Below are 20,868 nucleotides of genomic sequence, written 5' to 3'. Positions count from 1 at the left end.
TTAATTATTGGTGCTGTCATGATTTTTCCTAAAATTATACATCACGCATAGAAAATGTTTTAATTAGGGATCTGTATGTACTAATGGTAAATTTATAATAATATGTGGTAAATACAGATTTAATTATTTTTAAATATGACGTTATATTTTTGCTCGAATATTTGGTAAGGAAACGAATAAATAGAAACAGACGCAGACGGAGCGATCCCGTATAATTATTATTCCTTTTTTGTCATAAAACTATGTAAATTTTACATACATTAACTCTATTATAGCGGTTCCTTTTAAACAATAGCTTGTAATTTGTGTGTTTGCTCGACCACATCCTTATAGGTTATTTCAGAATATGTTAATCCAAAATATAGGGTACATTCTAACGGAAATTTCAATTTGTTTGTTTAGAACTTGATTTGTATCAAACATTTGAATTTCCTCCAAAATCTTAAACAGAATTTAATACTACTTTATACTGATGTTTAGAATTAATTTATAGTATATTTCTGGAATATCATTACCTTTCAAAATTATATTCATCCATTCAGTATAAGTTCATTTAAATTAAACATTTTTAATCAAAAAGTAAACCATTCATAAATCTTAAAGCCTTATTAAACGTTTCAATTTGATTTTTAATTTTTTTTAAATAAATTGATTAACTATAAAACTTTGGATAGAATCCTAGTCATATAAAGTTCATAGGAATAGACCTCTTATATCCTTATGAAGGCACTTTTTTGTGGCAAATGAAAAAAAATATCCAAATTACGTAGAATGTCCAAACATTCTTTGAATATAGTCTGATTTGTGTCATCACTTTGCTGCTATCTGAAAAATAATGAAAAATAAGAATTATGTTATTTTTGAGAATTCGTTTCAAAAACACTCTTCTGGTCCATAAGATGAAAATATTCGTAGTTTATCTCGTGTAAATATTCCCAAATATCTATAAACTCATTCTGATTTTTTCCCATTAATTAATAAAACGCTCCGTATATGGTATTCTCGTATACGTATCCTCAGATTGAAACTAATATTGAAATCTCTGGCAGAGGATGGCGCCAGGAATATTTCCAGTAAAACTTGGAAAAGGAAGCATAAAACGAAAGAGGATAGGACAATAGATGGGGTTCTTATGCTAAAAAACAGTCCTATAATGTTAAACAATGTCATCAGCAAATTAATAAAAACATAAACGAAAAATCTAAAAATACGATGTCACTGCACTGCCTAGTATAATAGGTAATTCCCAGTGAAGGGAAAACTGTTTTGGTTGAAGAAGCAGATGAACCTGTTCTTGTTTTACGCAGGATATAGGTGATCACTGACCCGTACTACGAACGTAATGGGGAGCATTTATCTTTATGAGTATTCTATACGTAATTTTCAATATGGTGTTAAAAATACCCAATATTAGCAAAAATGTTTGAAATCCTTAACTTTCTTGATTTTGTCAGTTTGATATAGCGTATATGAATAGCAAAATGAAGTTCTTTCTTCTGCAGAATTAAATAAAATAAAATTCTAAGGGATGAAATTGTCTAAACGTTATTAAACTTATTCAAACCATAATACCTTGTGACATAAGTCCCGCTATCCACTAAATTATCTTCCAATCATCTCTTATAATATCCCTTCTAAAACGTCTTATGGAAGGATCAATTATTGGGCCCCTTGAAAGATGGTTAAGCAAGATAACGAATGGAATGATAAAATTTTATTAGGTTTTACTGATCCCCAAACACCCAATAGCAGATATTCTGTATCTAAACCATGCTTCGATTAAGGTGATTTTCTGGCAGTGATTTTGACTGCAAAACATCCAGATGAGATTGACGCAGAAACATTTCTACTATGAAACTGAAAATCCCTGAAAGAATTTAGTTTGAAGTCTGCGGCAATGGATAACCCAAGATTATACTTCAGTGACGAAATGTTTTTGTGATAACTCAAAGATAACCAGTAGAATATTTGAGCTTCTAAAGATCTATGAGAATATATTATATACCTTACTGCAGACTTTGGGTTTTTGAGAATTAACTCCCAGAAACTCAAAAGAGCCATTATGGACCGAAAGCTCAGATATCATATCTTAATATTAACCTTTGAGGAATACTAGCTATTTCCCATAAAAGGTATGAATTAATGCAAAAACTTTCTGACAACCACCACACGAATAAGACAGGAGTCAAGAAACTGCAAATAGTAAATAATCAAGCTATATCTTTTTTTTTAACTGTTTTACTATTTTAATGTTAATTAACTAAGAATTTTCATTTAAGAAGCTTGATTTAATCAAAAATATTTAAAAAAATGTATCAATTGAATAAAAATATAATTCTTGTAGAAAAATCATGGACATGGTTAGATCTCAGTTTGACTTAATCCCAGGTTATCAACTATATACGATATAGTTTTTAAAAATTACACTATTATATATAATTATAACGATAAGTCCAAATTATATAAATACGTCACCACAAGTATATGCAACCTGTTAAATTAACATTTCAAAGAAAATCCTGACAAACTTTGTTATCTAACTGTAATAAGGATACTAAAATGTATACTTAAACACCTTATTGTTAATAAGATAATTACAAGAGTACACAGAGGATATGACTAACGAAATTTTAACAGAATAGCCGAATTTTTATGGTGCACTAAGCTAAGAATAGACAAAGTTCTTTCAGTTTAGTCGAATAATGTGAGCGAGATACGGTTGCCAAAATTTTTGTACTTGTTTTGTTTGTGATATTTTAAAATCGTGTTTGTCTTGGAGTCATTATAGGTGATTAGTTTACAATTATGGCAAGTGAAGATTATTTTATAAGACATTTCCACAAATTATATGAGCAACAGGAAAAAGAAAAATCTGAAAGAGTTGAAAGGTTAGTGATTGAAAAATTATATTCGACCTGCTAATTTTGCTCGCTACGTATTTACATTCAGTTTTCAGTAAACAAAACTGACCATTTCGATAATTTATAACACATTCCCCCCCTGCATAAAATCCGATTGAAACATGATGGAAGTGGGATGGTAATTCCCAGAGAAACCCACGGTTAAAAGATACGAACTTTATTTTAAAATATTATATATTCGCATTTTTATAGTTAATAAGAGCAGTTTCAGTCAGTGATTTTGTTTGCACGAAACCAGATGTGATTTTACGGATCGTGTGTTAAGAAGTCACCAAATTGAATTTGGTGTATAATTTTAAGTGGTGAAATGTGGAATTATTTACACTCAACGTTTCAGAGACAAAGTTCGGCAGATTTTCAAAAGGGAAGGTTAGTTTTGGTTAATTTCACTTAATCGCCTATATGCCTTCTATACGTAAAATTTGCCTTTACATCAATCAGTGGAGTAACACTTATTTGCTTACTAGACAGAAATATAAGGGGTATGGTAATATCCTTTGAGGGGAACCAAAATGTCGTTTGAAGGTCTCAAATAGAACAAAAAAAAACATTTTTACAGAATTTTTTGTAATAATAACCGACAGATTGCTTTTCAATATCGCCTATTCACCGATCATGCTATACCCCGTTTCCCTGACTTTATTCATTTGGATTTCAAGGGCTATTTGCGCCAATTTACATTTTTTTTAAATACAAATTTAAGTAAAATGTTAAACAAGAGTTAAATATAATTGAAACCTCCTGTCAAAGTAAACCAAAAAGGATTATTTCTATTATTTTTAAATGCCAAGGCAATTCAAAATTCAAATGTGCTTCGAAAGTCATTTTTCAAAATGTTAATTTTCAGAAGATAAGTACCTAATAATTCCAGTAGTTTAGCTTTTTATTTTTTATTATTTTATTAATGAAATAGATCAGAATACCCGGGTGAAAATATGCAAAACTCCCCTTAAATTAAAAAAAAACACAATTTTTTCTTGTTAGTTTGGGAAAACCAGTCTTAGCTTAATGCATTTATTATTTACTATATGATGCCATAATATTTCTTACTCTATTATTTATACAACCACTTTATTAACCCAGAATGACAATAATATAATAATTAAAAATATTTATCACTGAATATTTGAATGTAGCAAATATAATAAATGGAAATCCAGATTAAATTTACATGCTCGGAATAATTGTGCTCATTAAGCTTAAATGAAAATTATGGTACAACCCTAATCGACATAAAAACGTAACAATAATTATCGTAAGAATTTGCTTTTGCTGTTGACGTCTATAGAGGTATAGTAAAGCTTATTGCAATTATAATTACTTAATTGATCCTTATCTAATTTTATTAAAATACTGCATGCACATAATTCAGCTGTAGAATAATTTATATTCTCTAAACGTTTTTTTATGCTAGAAGTCTTAATTATTTTCTTTAAATCGAAAATATGTTATAGAAAACTCTCAGGCTTTTTTTTTAGTTAATAAATGCATTTTTTACATTTTTTACATTTCAATTTTTTTTTTCAAAATGTTGGATGAAAATTGAAAAAAATAAAATTAGTATATAATTTATTAAACCCTGTATCAAAAAACTTAATAAATTAGCTTGCCTGATATAGCATCTATAGTCTAAAAGCTTAAAATTATACATTTTGTCCTGGGAGAAAATATCTGGGTACTTAAGTATGATAATCTTCTGTTCGAAAATGTTTTTGAATTCTCTCTTTCTTTTTGTAAGCGTTTTAATTTATATAAATTTCCTTGTATTTATAGGCCACCCACAGGAGATATTGCTATGTTTCTGGACAAACTTGATTCTCTTTTATCCCAGTTGTCCCTACACTCTAAGGTTATATTGGCTGGTGACTTTAATATCAACTACACTGATGAAACCTTGCCACGTACTTCTCTTTTAAGTATTTTAAATTCTTACGACTTGAAAATGCACGTTCTTTCTCCCACACGAATAACTTCTTCATCTGCAACTACAATTGACTATTTCTGTACAAATTTTGATGACGTTTTATGCACAGTACCCCCATCTGGTATTTCCGACCATGAAGCTATTCTTGCTAAAATTCCATATAGTACTGTATCATCTTCATCTCATTATATGGGAAGAATTTTCAGCAGGAGAAATTTCAATGCTTTTTCTGCTGCTACAGCTTCGGTAAATTGGAATGCACTTGAAACGGCTTCTGACCCACTTACTTTATTTTTTCAAGTTCTGTGTGATAAGATCAATCAGTGCTTTCCTAAAATGAGGCTTAAAACTAAGAAACGAAAACCATAGGTTACAAGAGGCCTTAGAATTTCAGATAAAAACCTCCGTTTTTTGACTAAATTGTGCAAATATACCACAAATGAAAATACCCTTGTATATCATCAGAAATACCGTAGTCTGAACAGAAAGACAATTAAAGCAGCAAAATCTAATTATTATAGGGATCGCTTAAATATGTCATCAAATAGGCAAAGAGAGTGTTGGTCGATTATTAATGATTTTAGACATTGCCATAGAAAAGTATCTGAGCCGGAGTTAAGACCTGACATTTTAAACGACTATTATTGTAATATACCTAATATCTTGCTCAAGGGCATTCGTAGTAACATTGATCCCTTACACTATCTTCAACAAGTGTCGATTGAGCATTCATTTTTCTTTCCTCCTGTCGATCTCACCGAAGTAAAAAATGAAATCAAACGCCTAAAAAACCATAAATCATCTGGAACTGATAGGATATCTTCGAGGTTGTTACTCTTTTTGCCTGATTCAGCCTTAAATGCTTTAGTTTCTGCCATAAACAATTCTTTACATATTGGCATTTTTCCTTCATGTTTAAAGGAGGCAGTGGTTATCCCTCTTCATAAGGGTGGAGATTTGGATCAGCCTTGTAATTTCCGTCCCATTTCTATTTTGTCTACCCCCTCTAAGATAGTTGAAAAACTTGCAAAAAGCAGAATTTTGTCTTTTTTACATCATAATGGCATTTTGTCTGCAAATCAGTTTGGATTTCAAGCCGGTAAAGGGACTCATGATGCTGTTTTTAGCTTTTTGGAGAGCGTCTATGTGTCCTTGAATTCTGGAGAGTCATCGGCGGCAGTGTTTCGTGATCTATCCAAAGCATTTGACTCTGTGGATCATGGAATACTGTTATCTAAGCTTGATAAATATTGTTTTAGGGGCGTAGCGTTGCGATGGCTTGAGTCCTACCTATCAAATCGTACTCAGAAGGTTAGAGTGTCTGGGCGTTTGTCTGCTTCTAGATCCCTAAAATGCGGCGTTCCTCAGGGTTCAGTGTTGGGACCACTGTTATTTTTACTGTATGTGGATAACTTGAGTTCATTGAAACTGCAGGGCAAGGTGGTTCAGTTTGCTGATGATACCACCATACTATGGAGCCATAAAAATTCTGATTATATTAAGACTTGTATCCTTGAAGACCTTCAGATTTTATCAGGATGGTGTACTTCCAACAGGCTCGTGTTTAATGTAAGTAAGACGTCTATTATGGGGTTTAAGTACGATGTTCAGGGTTGATGTTTGACGAAAATTCCCTCTTGCAGAATAAAGAGTGCTGCAAGTTCCTAGGAATTACCATTGATGGTCGCCTTCGGTTTGAAGATCATATTTTACATTTAGCTGGGAAATTATCTTCTGGATGTTTTGCAGTAAGAATGGCAAAACAAGAGCTGGGAGGGGTGGTTGCGCGTTCAGTGTACTTTTCACTTATTGAATCTCATATTCGGTATGGCTTGCCTTTTTGCGGTTTAACCAATAAAGGGCTACTTAACATTGTCTTTGTTATTAAAAAAAAAGCAGTTAGATATCTGTGTTCTGCTAAATTAAGAGATTCTTGCAAACCCCTCTTCATTTCTGAAAAAATTCTAACTCTTTTTTCACTCTTTATCTTAGAAACACCTGCTTTTATTCACAAAATTCCCAAACTACCCACTGACACTGGCCATTTGACTCGTCGTGTAAATGATGTTCCCCTACCTATTCCTACGTCTTCCCTTACCAAAAACTCATTAATTTACATAAGTAAAAAAAATTACAATCATGTTCCTCTATGTGTTAAACATATATCGGATGTTAAGAAATTTAAAAGAGAATTAAAGTCGCTCTTATTGGCTAAGGCATATTATAACCTGGATGACTTTTTTAATGATAGGTTTTAACCTTGGACATGTTGGAAAGTTTTTTTTTTCTTTTTTCTTCTCTACTTTTGTCAACAAGTTTACCTTTATTTAGTAATTGATTGTTTTATTTAGTTATCTTTAATTCAAGTATGTTCAAAAAGTTTTGTCTTCTTGTGTTTAAATTTGTTCATTGTTTTGTCAATTTTTGAAATTGTATTTTTGTTTTGTTTTTTAGCTTGTAGGATGCTTGTACACAAGATTATTCTTACGTAATATAGCACATTTTCTTTCTTTCTTTCTTTAAATGTAAAATTTTAAATTTTTTTTAGGGAAAATTAAAATATTCTTTTGTTTTTATATAAGTTCTCATTTTTTCGGGAATTTATAAAGTATAGATATAAAGCATATTTATAAAGTGTATATATATTTGTGCTTTGAGATCTTGAAATTTTAATTATTAACTAACAAGGACACTTTTTTGTACTCTACAGGCAGACAGTTGCTTTATCTGCACCAAACAAAAATGGCACTATTTTTCCCAGTAAAGCAGAATAGCAGATTACTAAAAAAAATAACAGAATGCTCTCTTGAGCATGTAATTTCACACTGAAGGCGAAAACAAGGATAACAAAAATGCCTACAAGCTCTATGCATTCCTTATTTTCTCCTAAAAAGGCAGTGATTTCTAACCATTGTAGAGTAACATATTATATTTTCTTCCCTCTACTCAGTTTGCACGTGACTTCACACTCGTCAGCACCCCCTTGATAAAATATGTAATATTATTTCATGCAAATACGTCTTGCCGCTCATATACTGCTTATTGATTAATTACATTTCAAGTTTTCGAATAAACCAATCTAATATTCCATTGGAAGGCAAATTCAAGGGTTGAATATTTAAATGCTGATATAAAATTGAATCCTAACAATGATAGCGGGTAAACCCAATGAAGTCAATATAATTATTATCTAACTATAATTGTCTCTTTTTAAACTTAGAGTGCCTTCCAGATTGAATAGACAATCAGAAATATTTTCAGTCCCATTCCACCATACCAATTATGGTATTAATGAGCCACACGAAGTGCTAATGGCCTGTCAAGACAGATAAGTTTTTGACTCTAGGATTACATCTTTTAAGGGGCAGTTAAAAAAAATTATTTCATAGGGTCTTTAATTAATTAATCCATCTACACCTTTCATTGATTTATAGATAGTTTTGTATCTGTATATATATATATATATATGTTTGTATGGGTATGCTATGTAACACTTTTGTAAATGGACTCCGTAAATAAATAAATAAATAATTAATACTAGGATTTTTAATGTGGTTATATGATAGATATTATAATTAAGCCAACTTTTCTGTCTGGTCCCATTTAGCTTTAACATTTTACGGTACGACCCATTGACCATAGAAAAACCAAATATTGAATAAATATGTATCTTTTTCTTAAAATCAATTGTTCTTTTCTTTGCTTCATAATGGTACTTTCAAATTTAGAATACAACTTTTCTTTTTTCCATCATTACACCAATAAACAAAACTGTTTTTAACACTTACAGTCGCAGAGATCCCAGTAAAAGCCTTTGAATTTCAACAGCCTGTGTTATAATTATACAATGTTTGTCAGCTATTATTTTTTTATAATATATTTATAATAAATATTAATGAACGGCCTGCATAATCATGTATGTATATGTACATACATATCTACTATAAGAAGTAGGTACAACAGTACGTTTTATGTATGTATACGTACCATCACTGACCTCCATCCTACGTCTACTCGAGGACGTAAAAAGCAAATCATTTATTTAAACAAATTTTACATGCCACAGATGAATTTTATTATTGTTGTATGACTCACTAAACCTTATTAGAACACGTTTAAATCGAAAAATTACGCAGAGAGACTGAGATGTTGCAATAATAACCGGTACAAGCATTTACCAGGTCATTCAATGTAGTGTTATTGTTGCAGTGCCAGTGAAGTAAATCTGGTTTATGTATGTGAAAACTTAGGTGTTAATATTGTTTTGTATAAGTGGTGGTTGGGGTACTAATTGTATTTTTATACGGATATTGAGGGCAAACTCTCTGTCTTAATCATGGGGGATATGGAAACAGAAGAGATGATGTGGAAGCAAATTTACACCAAGTTGAATTCTCAGAAATCTATAAATAATGAAGACAAAACTGAACATGAGATCCGGTAAGAATATAGGGGTGTGTGACTTACTACAGGAAGTTTATTTAACAATTAACAAGCTTATTAACCATTGCAATTTCGGATTTTTATACTTTTTATCTATATATATCGATATTAAGATGAAACGTTAAGTTCCAAATCTGATAAATGTTGGAAAAGTTGATTTTTTTCTCCATTGAATTACTTGTTGATTGAATTACTTCAATTCAATTCAATATATGCTTTATTTTCATAAAAGTAAACCTTGTTGAATATTTATCTTCTTCTGTTGAGTTATCTAAAATGCATGTGTTAAATAAACCAAAATAAACAAAGTTTTAGGATTCCTTACTTTCAGAAAAAAGTTTTTTATCTAATAATAAATAAAAATTTTAATTTATTTATTTTCCTAAGAAATTTATTTTTTCTTAATTGACGCACCCAGTATAATAAATATCTTAAGTCAATATATCGACCAACAACCTCCGCTCTATCAAAGAAGCGGGCAACCCGCTAAACACATTTCTGATGTTTATAATATGACGTTTACGCAGCGATCAGCTGAATAGTATGTTTACTTTTTAATTTAAAATTTCATTATCTTCTCGGATAAACATAATTTATCAATTTATTCCACTTAAAAATACATTGTTTAATTTAGCATAATAAACTTGATTTGTCCAGAGAAGAATACCACTACTAAGGTAACTTAACATTTTAATATCAGTTTGTACCGTGCGCAGAATCTTTCAATTTACCTTACCTTGATTTTTATCAATAATAATAGGTATTCAATATTTTCCAATCTTATTTTACACTGACATTAGCGAGGATGTTTGCGACATTTCGAAACTTGGCTCCGGCATTACGATTAAACGGTGTTAACGTGCTTAGGCATATACATCAAAAGCCTGCACTTTATGATGCCAATATGTTGCAACAGCAAGCTTTCATAAATGGAGAGTGGATAAGTGCCAAAAGTGGTAAAACCTTCGAAGTCCTCAATCCTGCCAATGGAGAAGTCGTCGGAGTGGTGCCAGACATGGACCTTGAAGACACTGAAGCTGCCATCAAAGCTGCTTGTGACGCCTTTCATGTGTGGAAAGACACCACCGCCAAAGAACGTTCACAGATTTTGAGGGAATGGTATAACTTGCTGGTCAAAAACCAAAAGGAAATGGCTGAAATTTTAACATTAGAGTCTGGAAAACCTTTAGCTGAAGCTAATGGGGAAGTAGTTTATGGAAACTCATTTGTAGAATGGTTCTCTGAGCTTAGTCGGCAAATAAGAGGTGATATTGTACAAAGTTCAGTTCCTTCCAAGAAAATTTTAGTACAGCATCAGCCTATAGGAGTTGTTGGGCTTATAACTCCATGGAATTTCCCTCATGCTATGATAACAAGAAAAGCTGCTCCAGCTCTGGGTGCAGGTTGCACTGTTATAATAAAACCAGCTGAAGACACTCCTTTGACAGCCATACAAATAGTAAAATATGCTCAAGAAGCTGGATTTCCTCCTGGTGTAGTCAATTTAGTCACAAGCAGTAGAGCAAACACTGGCCCAATAGGAAAGTTACTTTGTGAACATCATTTAGTGGCAGGAATATCATTTACAGGATCTACAGCTGTTGGAAAAATCCTATACAAACAATGTGCTCAAGGAGTCAAAAGGCTTGCATTGGAGTTGGGTGGAAATGCTCCATTTATAGTTTTTAACTCAGCTAATTTGGATAAAGCAGTTGATGGATCTATTACATCCAAATTTAGGAACTGTGGACAAACCTGTGTGTCTGCCAACAGGTTTTTCATCCAAGAGAAAGTTTACGACGAATATGTTAACAAATTGGTGCACAGGGTAAAGTCTTTGAAGATTGGTGATGGATCACAGGAAGGTGTTCAGTTGGGACCACTTGTCAATGAACCTCAGTTGCATAAAGTTGCTGAGTTTGTTAATGATGCAGTTTCTAAAGGAGCCAAAATTCTTACAGGTAAGAACCTAAAATATTTTTATATGAGTTCAGAAAGTCGAAAAGAAAGTAAGGAAAAAGTGTAATAGAGGAAAAACATTTGATTAAAACTTTAAGAAACTAAATTATTGGATAAGGTCCAAAAATTTCTATTTTGTTTTTACTATTGTTATCCCCATACACAATATTTTTTGAAGTATCTGTCAACATATGGGGAATGATCTGTGTCATGTGATCTACACCTGTTGTCTATATTAAGATCTGCTATATGAGTAACATCATTAAAATTGAAAGTTTAAGGAAATGGTGAATAAATTATAGAAATGGTGTCTATTTGCCAAAAACCTTCAGTTTTTAAGTTTTATAACTTTTATTACACAGTTTAATTAATTTAGAGCAAAGTTTTGTATTTCAATTATTATATGAAAATATTCTCAAGGTTTGTGATGTGTTAAGATTATTAAAAAAATATATTCTCGTTTCAACCAAAACTATCCAAAATCCCATTTGTGCGCCAAAAAAACAGTTGGATTATAAATGATATATTCTGAAAATGTTAAAGAATGAAAAAGAAGTAAAAGATTATTATTATCATTAATTGAACAAAATTGCTTCTTTTTAACTAAAAAACCTTTTTAGACTTAATTTTTTAAATTTCAAATCTTTGACTTTTATTCCAGGTGGAAAGCCAGCAACACATCTAGGCAAACTTTTCTATGAACCAACAATCCTAACTGATATCAAAGAAGACATGCTGGTCTACAATCAAGAAGTATTTGGTCCCGTTATTAGCTTAATAAAGTTCAAAACTGAAAAAGAAGCTTTAGATATTGCCAACTCCACAGATGTAGGACTAGCGGGCTATTTCTATTCAGAAGACGTTTCGCAAATCTTTAGAGTTAGCAATAATTTAGAAGTAGGCATGATAGGGGTCAATGAAGGGATAATCTCATGTGCTGAAGCACCTTTTGGGGGTATAAAGCAGTCGGGGTTGGGTCGAGAGGGCTCTCATTTGGGCATGGAGGATTTTACTTATGTTAAGTACACTTGTATTGGAAATCTTTCTTAAGGTTCTTGTTTTAATATTAATATGATGAAACAGAGTTAAGAACATCAATGAAAAATTGCTGAAACCAAAGCAATATAAATTTAATCATTAATCAAGTCTTCCAGATTGGTCTTCCAAATTGTTAAATATTGATAAATGTATATTGTTAAAGGTGTGTTAGATGTAATAAGAGTTTAGTAGCTTATTAATTTTCACTAGATGTCATTGGACGTTTTTGTTTTAAATAGTATCAGGATATGATACTACAGTTAATAAGTACAAGCAATTTTATATTTAATTTATCCTTATGTATCTTTAATTGAGATTTGTGGTTTAAGATTAAAAATAAAGATTTATGCTTAAGCCCTATGCAGACTTTTATTTCTTTTGAAGATACTCATGGCATTTAGTAGCATGTTAGATCATTAATTTCCAAATTGCTACTATGTTTTTCTTATAGAATTCAAGAAGTTGATAATGGATTCTTCGAAAAATTCGGTTCCCTTTTCCGCGATACAGCGGAAATGGCCCAGAATAGGGAACAGGTGGAAAAGGAACAAGTTGCAGAAGCTGCGGCACAGATAGCACCAAAAGTAAGGGAAAACATCCATTAATATTGGCTAAGTTTATGTTTTAAGATCGAAGCTATACATATGTATATGTATTTTGATATTCATAATTTTTTTAAGGAAGAAGATGAAGAAGAAGAACCTGAGACTCCACCACAAAGCGCGTCTGAAAGTGAAGCAACTTCTTCAGACTACGGATCGTCCTCTGAGTTAGATAAGGAATATGATGCGGATTTTATTGCTGCTGCATTTAATGTAAGTATTGTAAGATTATTAACTCTGTACTTTGTATCAAGGAATGTATTAAGAAATCTTTAAAAAATGACTATGAGCTTACAACACTTAGAATAGATCACCCGAAATATAAAGCAAATTGTATACACTTTCTTATATATAGACTGCATAAACAAAAAGCTAATTTCGTTTGTAAAAAATGGCACGAAGTAACATTATTCAGTTTTATGATACACAAGCTCCAATTAATAATAAGCAACTGTTTTATGAAACACCTATAAAATATATGTTTATAGATTTGATAGAAATAAAAATAAACTAAAAAAGAATCAATTTACCTAATGAGTTTAAACTAAATGATTTTCTTAGGGTTTAGGTCGTTATAATTGATATATTTTTTATACATTATATAATAGTTTCTCTTGGATCAAAAGGCAATCATGTATATTTTTGTTCGCCTACTTTAACATATTTCGTATAGTTTATTTTTAAGAAGTGGTCAGGTTTAGGAAACCGCTGACGCTTTTCGATTTCATTCAAGTGTGTTGATAGGAAAACTGACTTAATTTACATCAGACATATTTAAGCTACAGTGCATTCATGATGAAAGGAACAAATTCATTTAAAATTCAGGTATTTTCTTCTTCTTTTATTTTTTTAACACCTCGATTAGTATTGTCATTTGCACGGTTTTTGAAATAAAAAAAATTCTATACAGGGTGCCTCAATTAGAAACTATGGCGTCAACATTTTTTTTAAATAGAACACCCTGTATATTATGACATTTTACATTTCTATAATATATTCTGATTACTTTTTGTATAGCATACCTTATGACTAAAGTCAATGGTTTATCAAATATGACGTAACAGACTAATGAAACATGAAATTAAAACATAAACATTTATTCTAGATTTATTGCAACTAATGTTTAATTTGTTGTCCATTTGATTTAATGCGTTCTTTGCAATGAATGTTTTGGTTACAGGGTGTCGCAAGTAGAAACTATGACGCCAACATTAGTTTTTTATGTGATTTCTTAGAAAGTAATTAAATCCTATTATTTTCGAACAGTTTCATTTTTTGATAAAATTTATTTATCTGAGAAAGAGCGAATTGAAATACCCATGATGATTGGTTTTGGAGACCGAGTGTTTGATGTTTTGATTGAATGATCACCAAAGTCGCCGGATCTAACCCCATGAGATTTTTTTTATGGGGCTATTTTAAGTCCAAAATGAATTTTTATTTTTATTAATGTCGTATGTTTCATTAGTCTATTACGTTAAATTTGACAAACCGCTGACTTTAGGTACATGGTTGTGTGCTATGCAAAAAGTATTCAGAATATATCGTCGAATTGTAAGATTTCATGGTATACAGAGTGCTCTATTTAAAAAAAATAATATTGACGCCATGGTTTCTAGGTGATAATTAAGTGATAATTCTAATCGATATGCCCGAAAAATAAAAGAAGAAAAAATCACCTGAATTTTAAATGAATTTGTTCCTTTCATCGTGAATGCACTGTAATTATTCATTCAATCAAATTATTGGGAAAAAATGCTCTTTCTTTGACGAACTCCTTTTTACCGATTGTCTCTTGAGAATATTCTTAAAAATAATGACAATTGGCTAAGTAGCAATGCTAAAAATACCAAACTTTGGTAATTAAATATACCAAAAACTCCATGAACATTACAGATATATTATGTATATTCTAGAAATATTACCTAAAGATTTCAAATATTCGTACTATGTTCGCTAACCGATCTGTGATATCAGGGTAAAATGCTTAGATCTATTTCTGGTTTACCCTTCTATTTTTATAAATCTCTTGTAGTAAATCTACCCAAATAAATTCGAAATCTAATTTATGGAAGCCCTTGTAATGTAGGTCAAAAAGCTTACATCTGCGGATTTATTTTTCTAAGCTTTTAACCAGCTTACGCTTTGGTATGATAAACGTCTGTATATTTCGAGTGTTAACGTATGTATTAATGTAAAAATAATAAATACAGACCGTCTCTCGCCAAACATAATTTTTAATGGAAGAATAGCAAATGAAAGCCAAGAACTTAAGAAAAACTGAAAAAGTTATTTAGGATTAAATTTACAAGCTGGATAAGATTTTTGATTAAAAACTTAATATGCAAGTAACTTTTATGTATTTTGGACCAAATCAAATTTGGTTCATAATGAAATTACTCCCTTGTATGTTTTTCCTTTTTAATTACTTCTTACCACATTTGTGGAAGTTTTCGGAAAGCAAAAAAAAGAGAAAAGGTTAAAAACTATATGGTGGTTTGTACACAGTCTAATTCAGTAGATCCCTAAGTTACTGGATTGTTTAAGAAGTAAAAAACTTAGTTGGGACAACTTATAAATACTTAAACAGCATGCTCTAACTTCCATGCACTTCAACAAACTCAGTTTTACATCAGAACTGTTTACTAAGCACCATGGAAAAACACTATCAATTTTAGACTTCTCTAAAGCCTTTGATATGATTAACTATCATCTGTTTGTTGAGAAACTTGACTATTTAGGTATTAGGACTTTTTTGGCATGACAATTTGTTAAATTAAATGTAAAGAAACGAAATTATGAGCAAATTTCGAAACCGCTTTTTACTATGAAAAACAATTTATAGTTAACTTTGACAGGCTGACATTCACTTTGTGGTGAATGTGCGGAAATAAAAATTTAACACCCCGTGCAGGCATGAATCCCAATCATAAAAATGTAAATTTATTTCTTCTACGTAAACTAGAAGTTTTTTCTGTCTGTTTTGCAGATGCCCGTAAACTCTATAGTCAGGATTACTGCATCGATATTGATGATTTTAATAAGTGGTGTTTTTCTAAGGATTTAGGGATTGTTCTGTTTTAGTAAGTCTTATTTCTCTACAAGTGAGTTAGAAGAGAACAGACAAAACTGACCAGTTTTTAATTAAGTATTTAAAAACTAATCTTAAACTTTTCCTGTACCCTCACATGCTAAAGCAACAAAAATAAAGTCGGAAGAATGAAAGAAATGCAATATTTTGTTAATCATATCTTGGTAGAATCTTCTCTTGAAGTGCTTCCCATCTAGAATTACTACGCCCTCTTTAAACATAGCAGTTTTAAATAATGTTCAAATATGAACAGGCGTATGGTTTTCTAGATAAACATTAGTGCCAAATAAAAAATTATATTTAAAACAACAAATGTATATAAAGAATCTTTAAAAAAAAGCCGTTCAATGGCAAATTTTATTAAGATGCATTTAAAATTTAATGCTTCTAATTTCTTTTTGACTGCCTTTGTTTGCACTGTTTATGTTTCCCTTTATAACCCGAATATTGATTAGAAAACCCAGTATTGTAATTCTTTTAAATTGTCTCTATTGCTCAACACTCCCGATCGATATCAGCAGGTCCGCCAATTCGATTTTCGTGTGCGTGTGTTCCCGAAGGTCTGCCCCATTTATCTACGGTCGAAAATGAACGATATCTTTCATATTTCATTTTTGAAGTCTCGAAATTTTTTTCAGTAAACGAGCGGATGACTACCGGAGACCACGCAAGTTGCTTATACCAGAATAGATCTTGGCAGCGATCCGCTCGATCCCGTAATACCTCAGTTTCTAACCCCGTCCGTCTGATCGTCGCGATTCGCGATAAAAAATGATTAGCGGATTTTTCAATTTTGAATTCTGTGGCTAAGAAAATTTAATTAAAAGTGAAGTGTTTTTTCAAGCGGTTTAAAACAAACTAACTATAGCTATGTGTCTATATGCCCTATATGAGTGTATTTCGTCGAAATAATTAATTTAATTATCGTAAACAAAATTAGAACCAAATGCAATGCACTAAATGCCAATTTCTGCAGCAATCCCAACAAAAAAAAACTCCTTTGTTCAACGTCAATTGGTTCCTTTAATTGACCAAAAGCAATTAACTTAATTCGGTCGTTCTTTGAATAAAGGAATTTCCCTTAATCTAATCAGATCTCTCTCGACTCTCGTGTTAATAACGCCAGTGCTTTTCTCGGTGTTTACTTTGAAAAATGATTCGGTCGAGCGTATCTGAAATGGCGTTAAACGGTATTGGGCCGTCGAAGTATGCCCCACCTCAACTCCGGAAAAGGTCTTTGCCCAGAAACCAATTTCGTGGTGTCAAAAAAGAGGAGTTGCAGAGGCAGACCAGCATGTATTTAGCTTCAATGACTGTGAGTAAATTTATGACCTGTTATAGTTTTAATGACGTATAACTTTAGGTCAAGCAATTAAGTCATATCGGCTTAAGTCAGATCATCAAGAGATAGAGGCCATCTTAATATATTATTACACCTCCATAACACTTAATTAAATATGACGTGTTTTTGTGAAAACTTGAAAGGAAAGTATTGACAATTTTATTTTTTTATCCACCTACTCATTTGGCTAAAACTGCCAAAAAAATCATGTATTTACTACAGATTTGAGATACTATTTTTGATATAAATGTTTGATCATTATTAATTGCATTGCATTTCTTTTCGAATAGTTTCATATAAGAGCATTTTTTTACCTTAAAAACTTTATAACTTACAAACAATTTTGTCAACCAAGGTTTAAAAAACAACAAATTCAATCTTTGAAATGCATACTATGTATACCTAAATATTAAAATTTGTTTATATTAATATAGAGGAATTCCTGGAAAAAGATTTGAATCACCTTTATTCTGGGTTAAGGATTTGTGTAGTTAGGGTAGTTTTGGTTGGGGATTTGTTTCCACTAAAAAAAAAGGAATTTGTGAGGATTGGTTTGAGGGTTAAAAGGTGCCTAGAGAGCAAAAACACACAAGGGCTCCACCAGATTAATATTAATAACACTCAAAGTTAATTTCCCAATTTTCACAACTTAACTTTTTTCTTATTGTTCAGTTAAAACCTATAAACAAATTGAGAAATATGATATTTATCAATCGAGCAAATATTCTGAAAGGTCTATGTTCACTTTTATAAAATTAAAGAAGTACTATTGGAAGTTTAAAAAAATAAAATTTGTATTGAGAATCCTTTTAAACAACCTGTACCCACTTTCATTATTCAAAGATTGAGAAAATTTTAATTCAAATTTAAAAAGTATTCAGATTTTTTTTTAAATTAAAATTAATAGATTAAATTATTATTTATTAAAAATCAAGGCATTTTCATGTAGTTATGATTATAGTCCCAAAATAAAGTTTAAATATACTGCGGATTAGCTTTACGAAAATAGCAATGGTCAACCCCAATAGCATCCTACTCTACTACACAATCTGGCAAAACTAGATACAATCCCGATCAGATTCTTTAAAAGAAATCCACTATTCTCTAAACGATTATACTGCAAATAGATAATAAGGAAAATTAGCAACTACATAAAGAAAAAAGTCCAAATTTACTTTGAATTGCAGTACTGAAGACACACTTTCGATAACCAATTAAATAATAACATAGAGTTTATCCCAGCCATGGGGATTCATAATAACTATATAAGAAATAAAAATATTTTTAACCTAATTGAAAATCCCCAAAACTCTTATGATTTCCTTACTCCGGAGTCCAAGTACAATTAGAACACTACAAAAATAGCTGACCTTTAACTTGAGTTATTGGGAATACGCATGCATACATCACGGCAATTAACAGCCATTAACATTTTACTTTGAGTATCGGTGGAAAAAAAATTAATCGACTTTCGTTGGCAACGAGTTTAAAGTTACACCAAGAACATGTGACATGTTTACTTTTAATAAATTTTTACTTACTGATTTGAACCGCTTTTTAGACACTAATAATTACAAATCAAGTAATAATATTTAAATGACTTTACGCTTCACTTAAAAATTAATATATTTTCCTACCTTATTTCATTTTCGTGAAAAAAAAGTAGCAATAAGCATTTTTTGGGATTGGAAACTTATGCAAAACTTGAATAAACAAAGAGTACAATAAATTTAATTTGTAAAAAAATATAATTAATATCTACAATGGTTGGTCTTGACTTTATTTTTTTGCTGTCCAAATCATATCAGTCTAAACTTTTTATTTACATGGCACACTTTAGTCGTGTTACAACACACTTAAAATTAACATCTAAACCTTGTAACAAATAATTCATGCTTTTTCAGATTGACGAACTTTACTCAGAAATCCTATACGTTATCCTACACAACGTAGGATGCGATGTCAACTTCGAAGTGGGTCAAACTGCCTTATTCTCCTACGCGCAAGAAGCTTTCAAAATTTCAAGTCCTAAACATCGAGAACTGTTGGAGCTCGCCGAGAAAAAAGACGATCCGGAACTGTTAATTAACGTCGAAGTGATCAAAGCCAAAGAACTGAGACCGAAAGACTCTAATGGGTCGAGTGACCCCTTTGTGACGCTATACCTGGCTTCAAATACGAGCCATCGATATAATACGTCGGTGAAAACTATGACGTTGAATCCGGTATGGGAAGAACATTTTGCTTTGTAAGTATACTTGGTATTTTTTATATTAAGACTGTTAAAATCACCTCCACAAGAACTGAAGAGTTTTTCATAAACTAAATTAGTACAATGTCTGATCATCCTGGGTATAAGCAGTTAAAAATAGATTAAGATAAATCAATCTTTAAGCACGTAATGCATTTTTGAAAAATGCATTTTAAATTTAAAAAAAAAAATTTTCGGAGATATTAAGTATTTTCCGATTTTTTCAAAAGTTTGTTACAACACACTGAATTTTCCATTTCAGTTTTGATAATGGGAAAATAAACATAAACTATTTCAACATACCTTCTTACTGATATGAGATTTTAAAAAATTAAATTGTCTTTGACAAATTATTGTCTGTCAGAACTATTGCTATCAGTGTCATAGTCGTTAGAATTTCGTTAACTACTTATCCGAAGAATGGGAATAATTTAACAAAAGCGTACAAAATAATAATTCTACAATTGATTGGTTATGGAGATACACACGGACACAAATGCAAGTTGCTCGCTTATTCCATGAAAAATTTCCCAATTTTCCTCCTCTATCTCAAGGGACGATTACTAAAATAGAAAAACAGTTTCGGGAGCTTGGACACGTAAGGCATATTAAAAAAGCTACTAATGCAATAAGTGATAATACCAAACAAGAGGAAAATCCACATACTTCTGGCCGAAAAGCAGAGCAAATGTTTGGTGTTAGCCATTCATCGATTATTCGAACAACTATAAATTGATACCAACTCAGGAGCTCAGAAAACGATTTTGATAGAACGGATTTTTGTGAACAAATGATGGTGAACATTAGATAACAATGAGATCCAATCAAAGTTAGACGTAATTAATCGATAAAATTGCCGCTATTGGTCTCCTCACTGGATGAGGAGAAAAGCCTCATCCAGTAAGGAGGAAGAAAATCCTCACTGGATGAGAGAATAACTTACTCACAACCCTGAAAACGTCAATATTTGGGCAGGAATTGTTGGAGATCATATCATAGGTCCATTGCTCATCGATGGTGATGAGCACCATCCCATTACCAAATTAATGTCCGGCAGTACGTCAACCGAATATTTTCAAATCCGTGGATAGGGAGACGAGGACCGATGTAATGGCCAGAAGATCCCCTGATCTGACATCATTAGAATTCTTTTTATAGGGATGCGTCAAAAATATTTTCTACAAAACTAAACCCCTCGACTTAGCTCACTTAAAAAGACGAATAACCGTTGCCATTAGTTCCGTAAGGCCTGAGATGTTGAGTAACGTTAGAAGAAATTTCTATTTAAGATTAGGAT

The 20,868-nt window shown here is 31.4% G+C and overlaps 2 protein-coding genes across 7 annotated transcripts in view; both read left to right on the top strand.

Moving 5' to 3' along the window:
• Positions 1-20,868, top strand: part of LOC126736621 (protein unc-13 homolog 4B) — a 36,511-nt gene that overhangs the window by 5,476 nt on the left and 10,167 nt on the right. Inside the window, exons 1-4 of one of the 6 annotated variants that reach the window (XM_050441064.1) lie at positions 2,703-2,888; positions 12,737-12,869; positions 12,966-13,100; positions 19,225-19,568. In XM_050441064.1, coding sequence (XP_050297021.1) covers positions 2,806-2,888; positions 12,737-12,869; positions 12,966-13,100; positions 19,225-19,568 — 695 coding nt within the window. In that variant the 5' untranslated portion in view covers positions 2,703-2,805. Of the gene's footprint in view, positions 1-2,702; positions 2,889-3,132; positions 3,291-9,007; positions 9,286-9,814; positions 9,966-12,736; positions 12,870-12,965; positions 13,101-16,624; positions 17,294-19,224; positions 19,569-20,868 lie in introns of those variants that run through there. The other 5 variants (XM_050441065.1, XM_050441063.1, XM_050441066.1 and 2 more) reach the window with 5 other exon arrangements.
• LOC126736625 (glutarate-semialdehyde dehydrogenase) lies at positions 9,963-12,645 on the top strand. The gene is made up of 2 exons (XM_050441076.1): positions 9,963-11,249; positions 11,909-12,645. The coding sequence occupies exons 1-2, from the start codon at positions 10,094-10,096 to the stop codon at positions 12,295-12,297; spliced, it is 1,545 nt and encodes a 514-aa protein (XP_050297033.1). The 5' UTR covers positions 9,963-10,093; the 3' UTR covers positions 12,298-12,645.

Source organism: Anthonomus grandis, chromosome 5 (assembly GCF_022605725.1).
Source record: "Anthonomus grandis grandis chromosome 5, icAntGran1.3, whole genome shotgun sequence".
NCBI classification, from domain to species: Eukaryota; Metazoa; Arthropoda; class Insecta; order Coleoptera; family Curculionidae; genus Anthonomus; species Anthonomus grandis.
The sequence above is the reverse complement of the archived record's forward strand: the minus strand, read 5'-3'. Positions and strand labels throughout refer to the sequence as shown.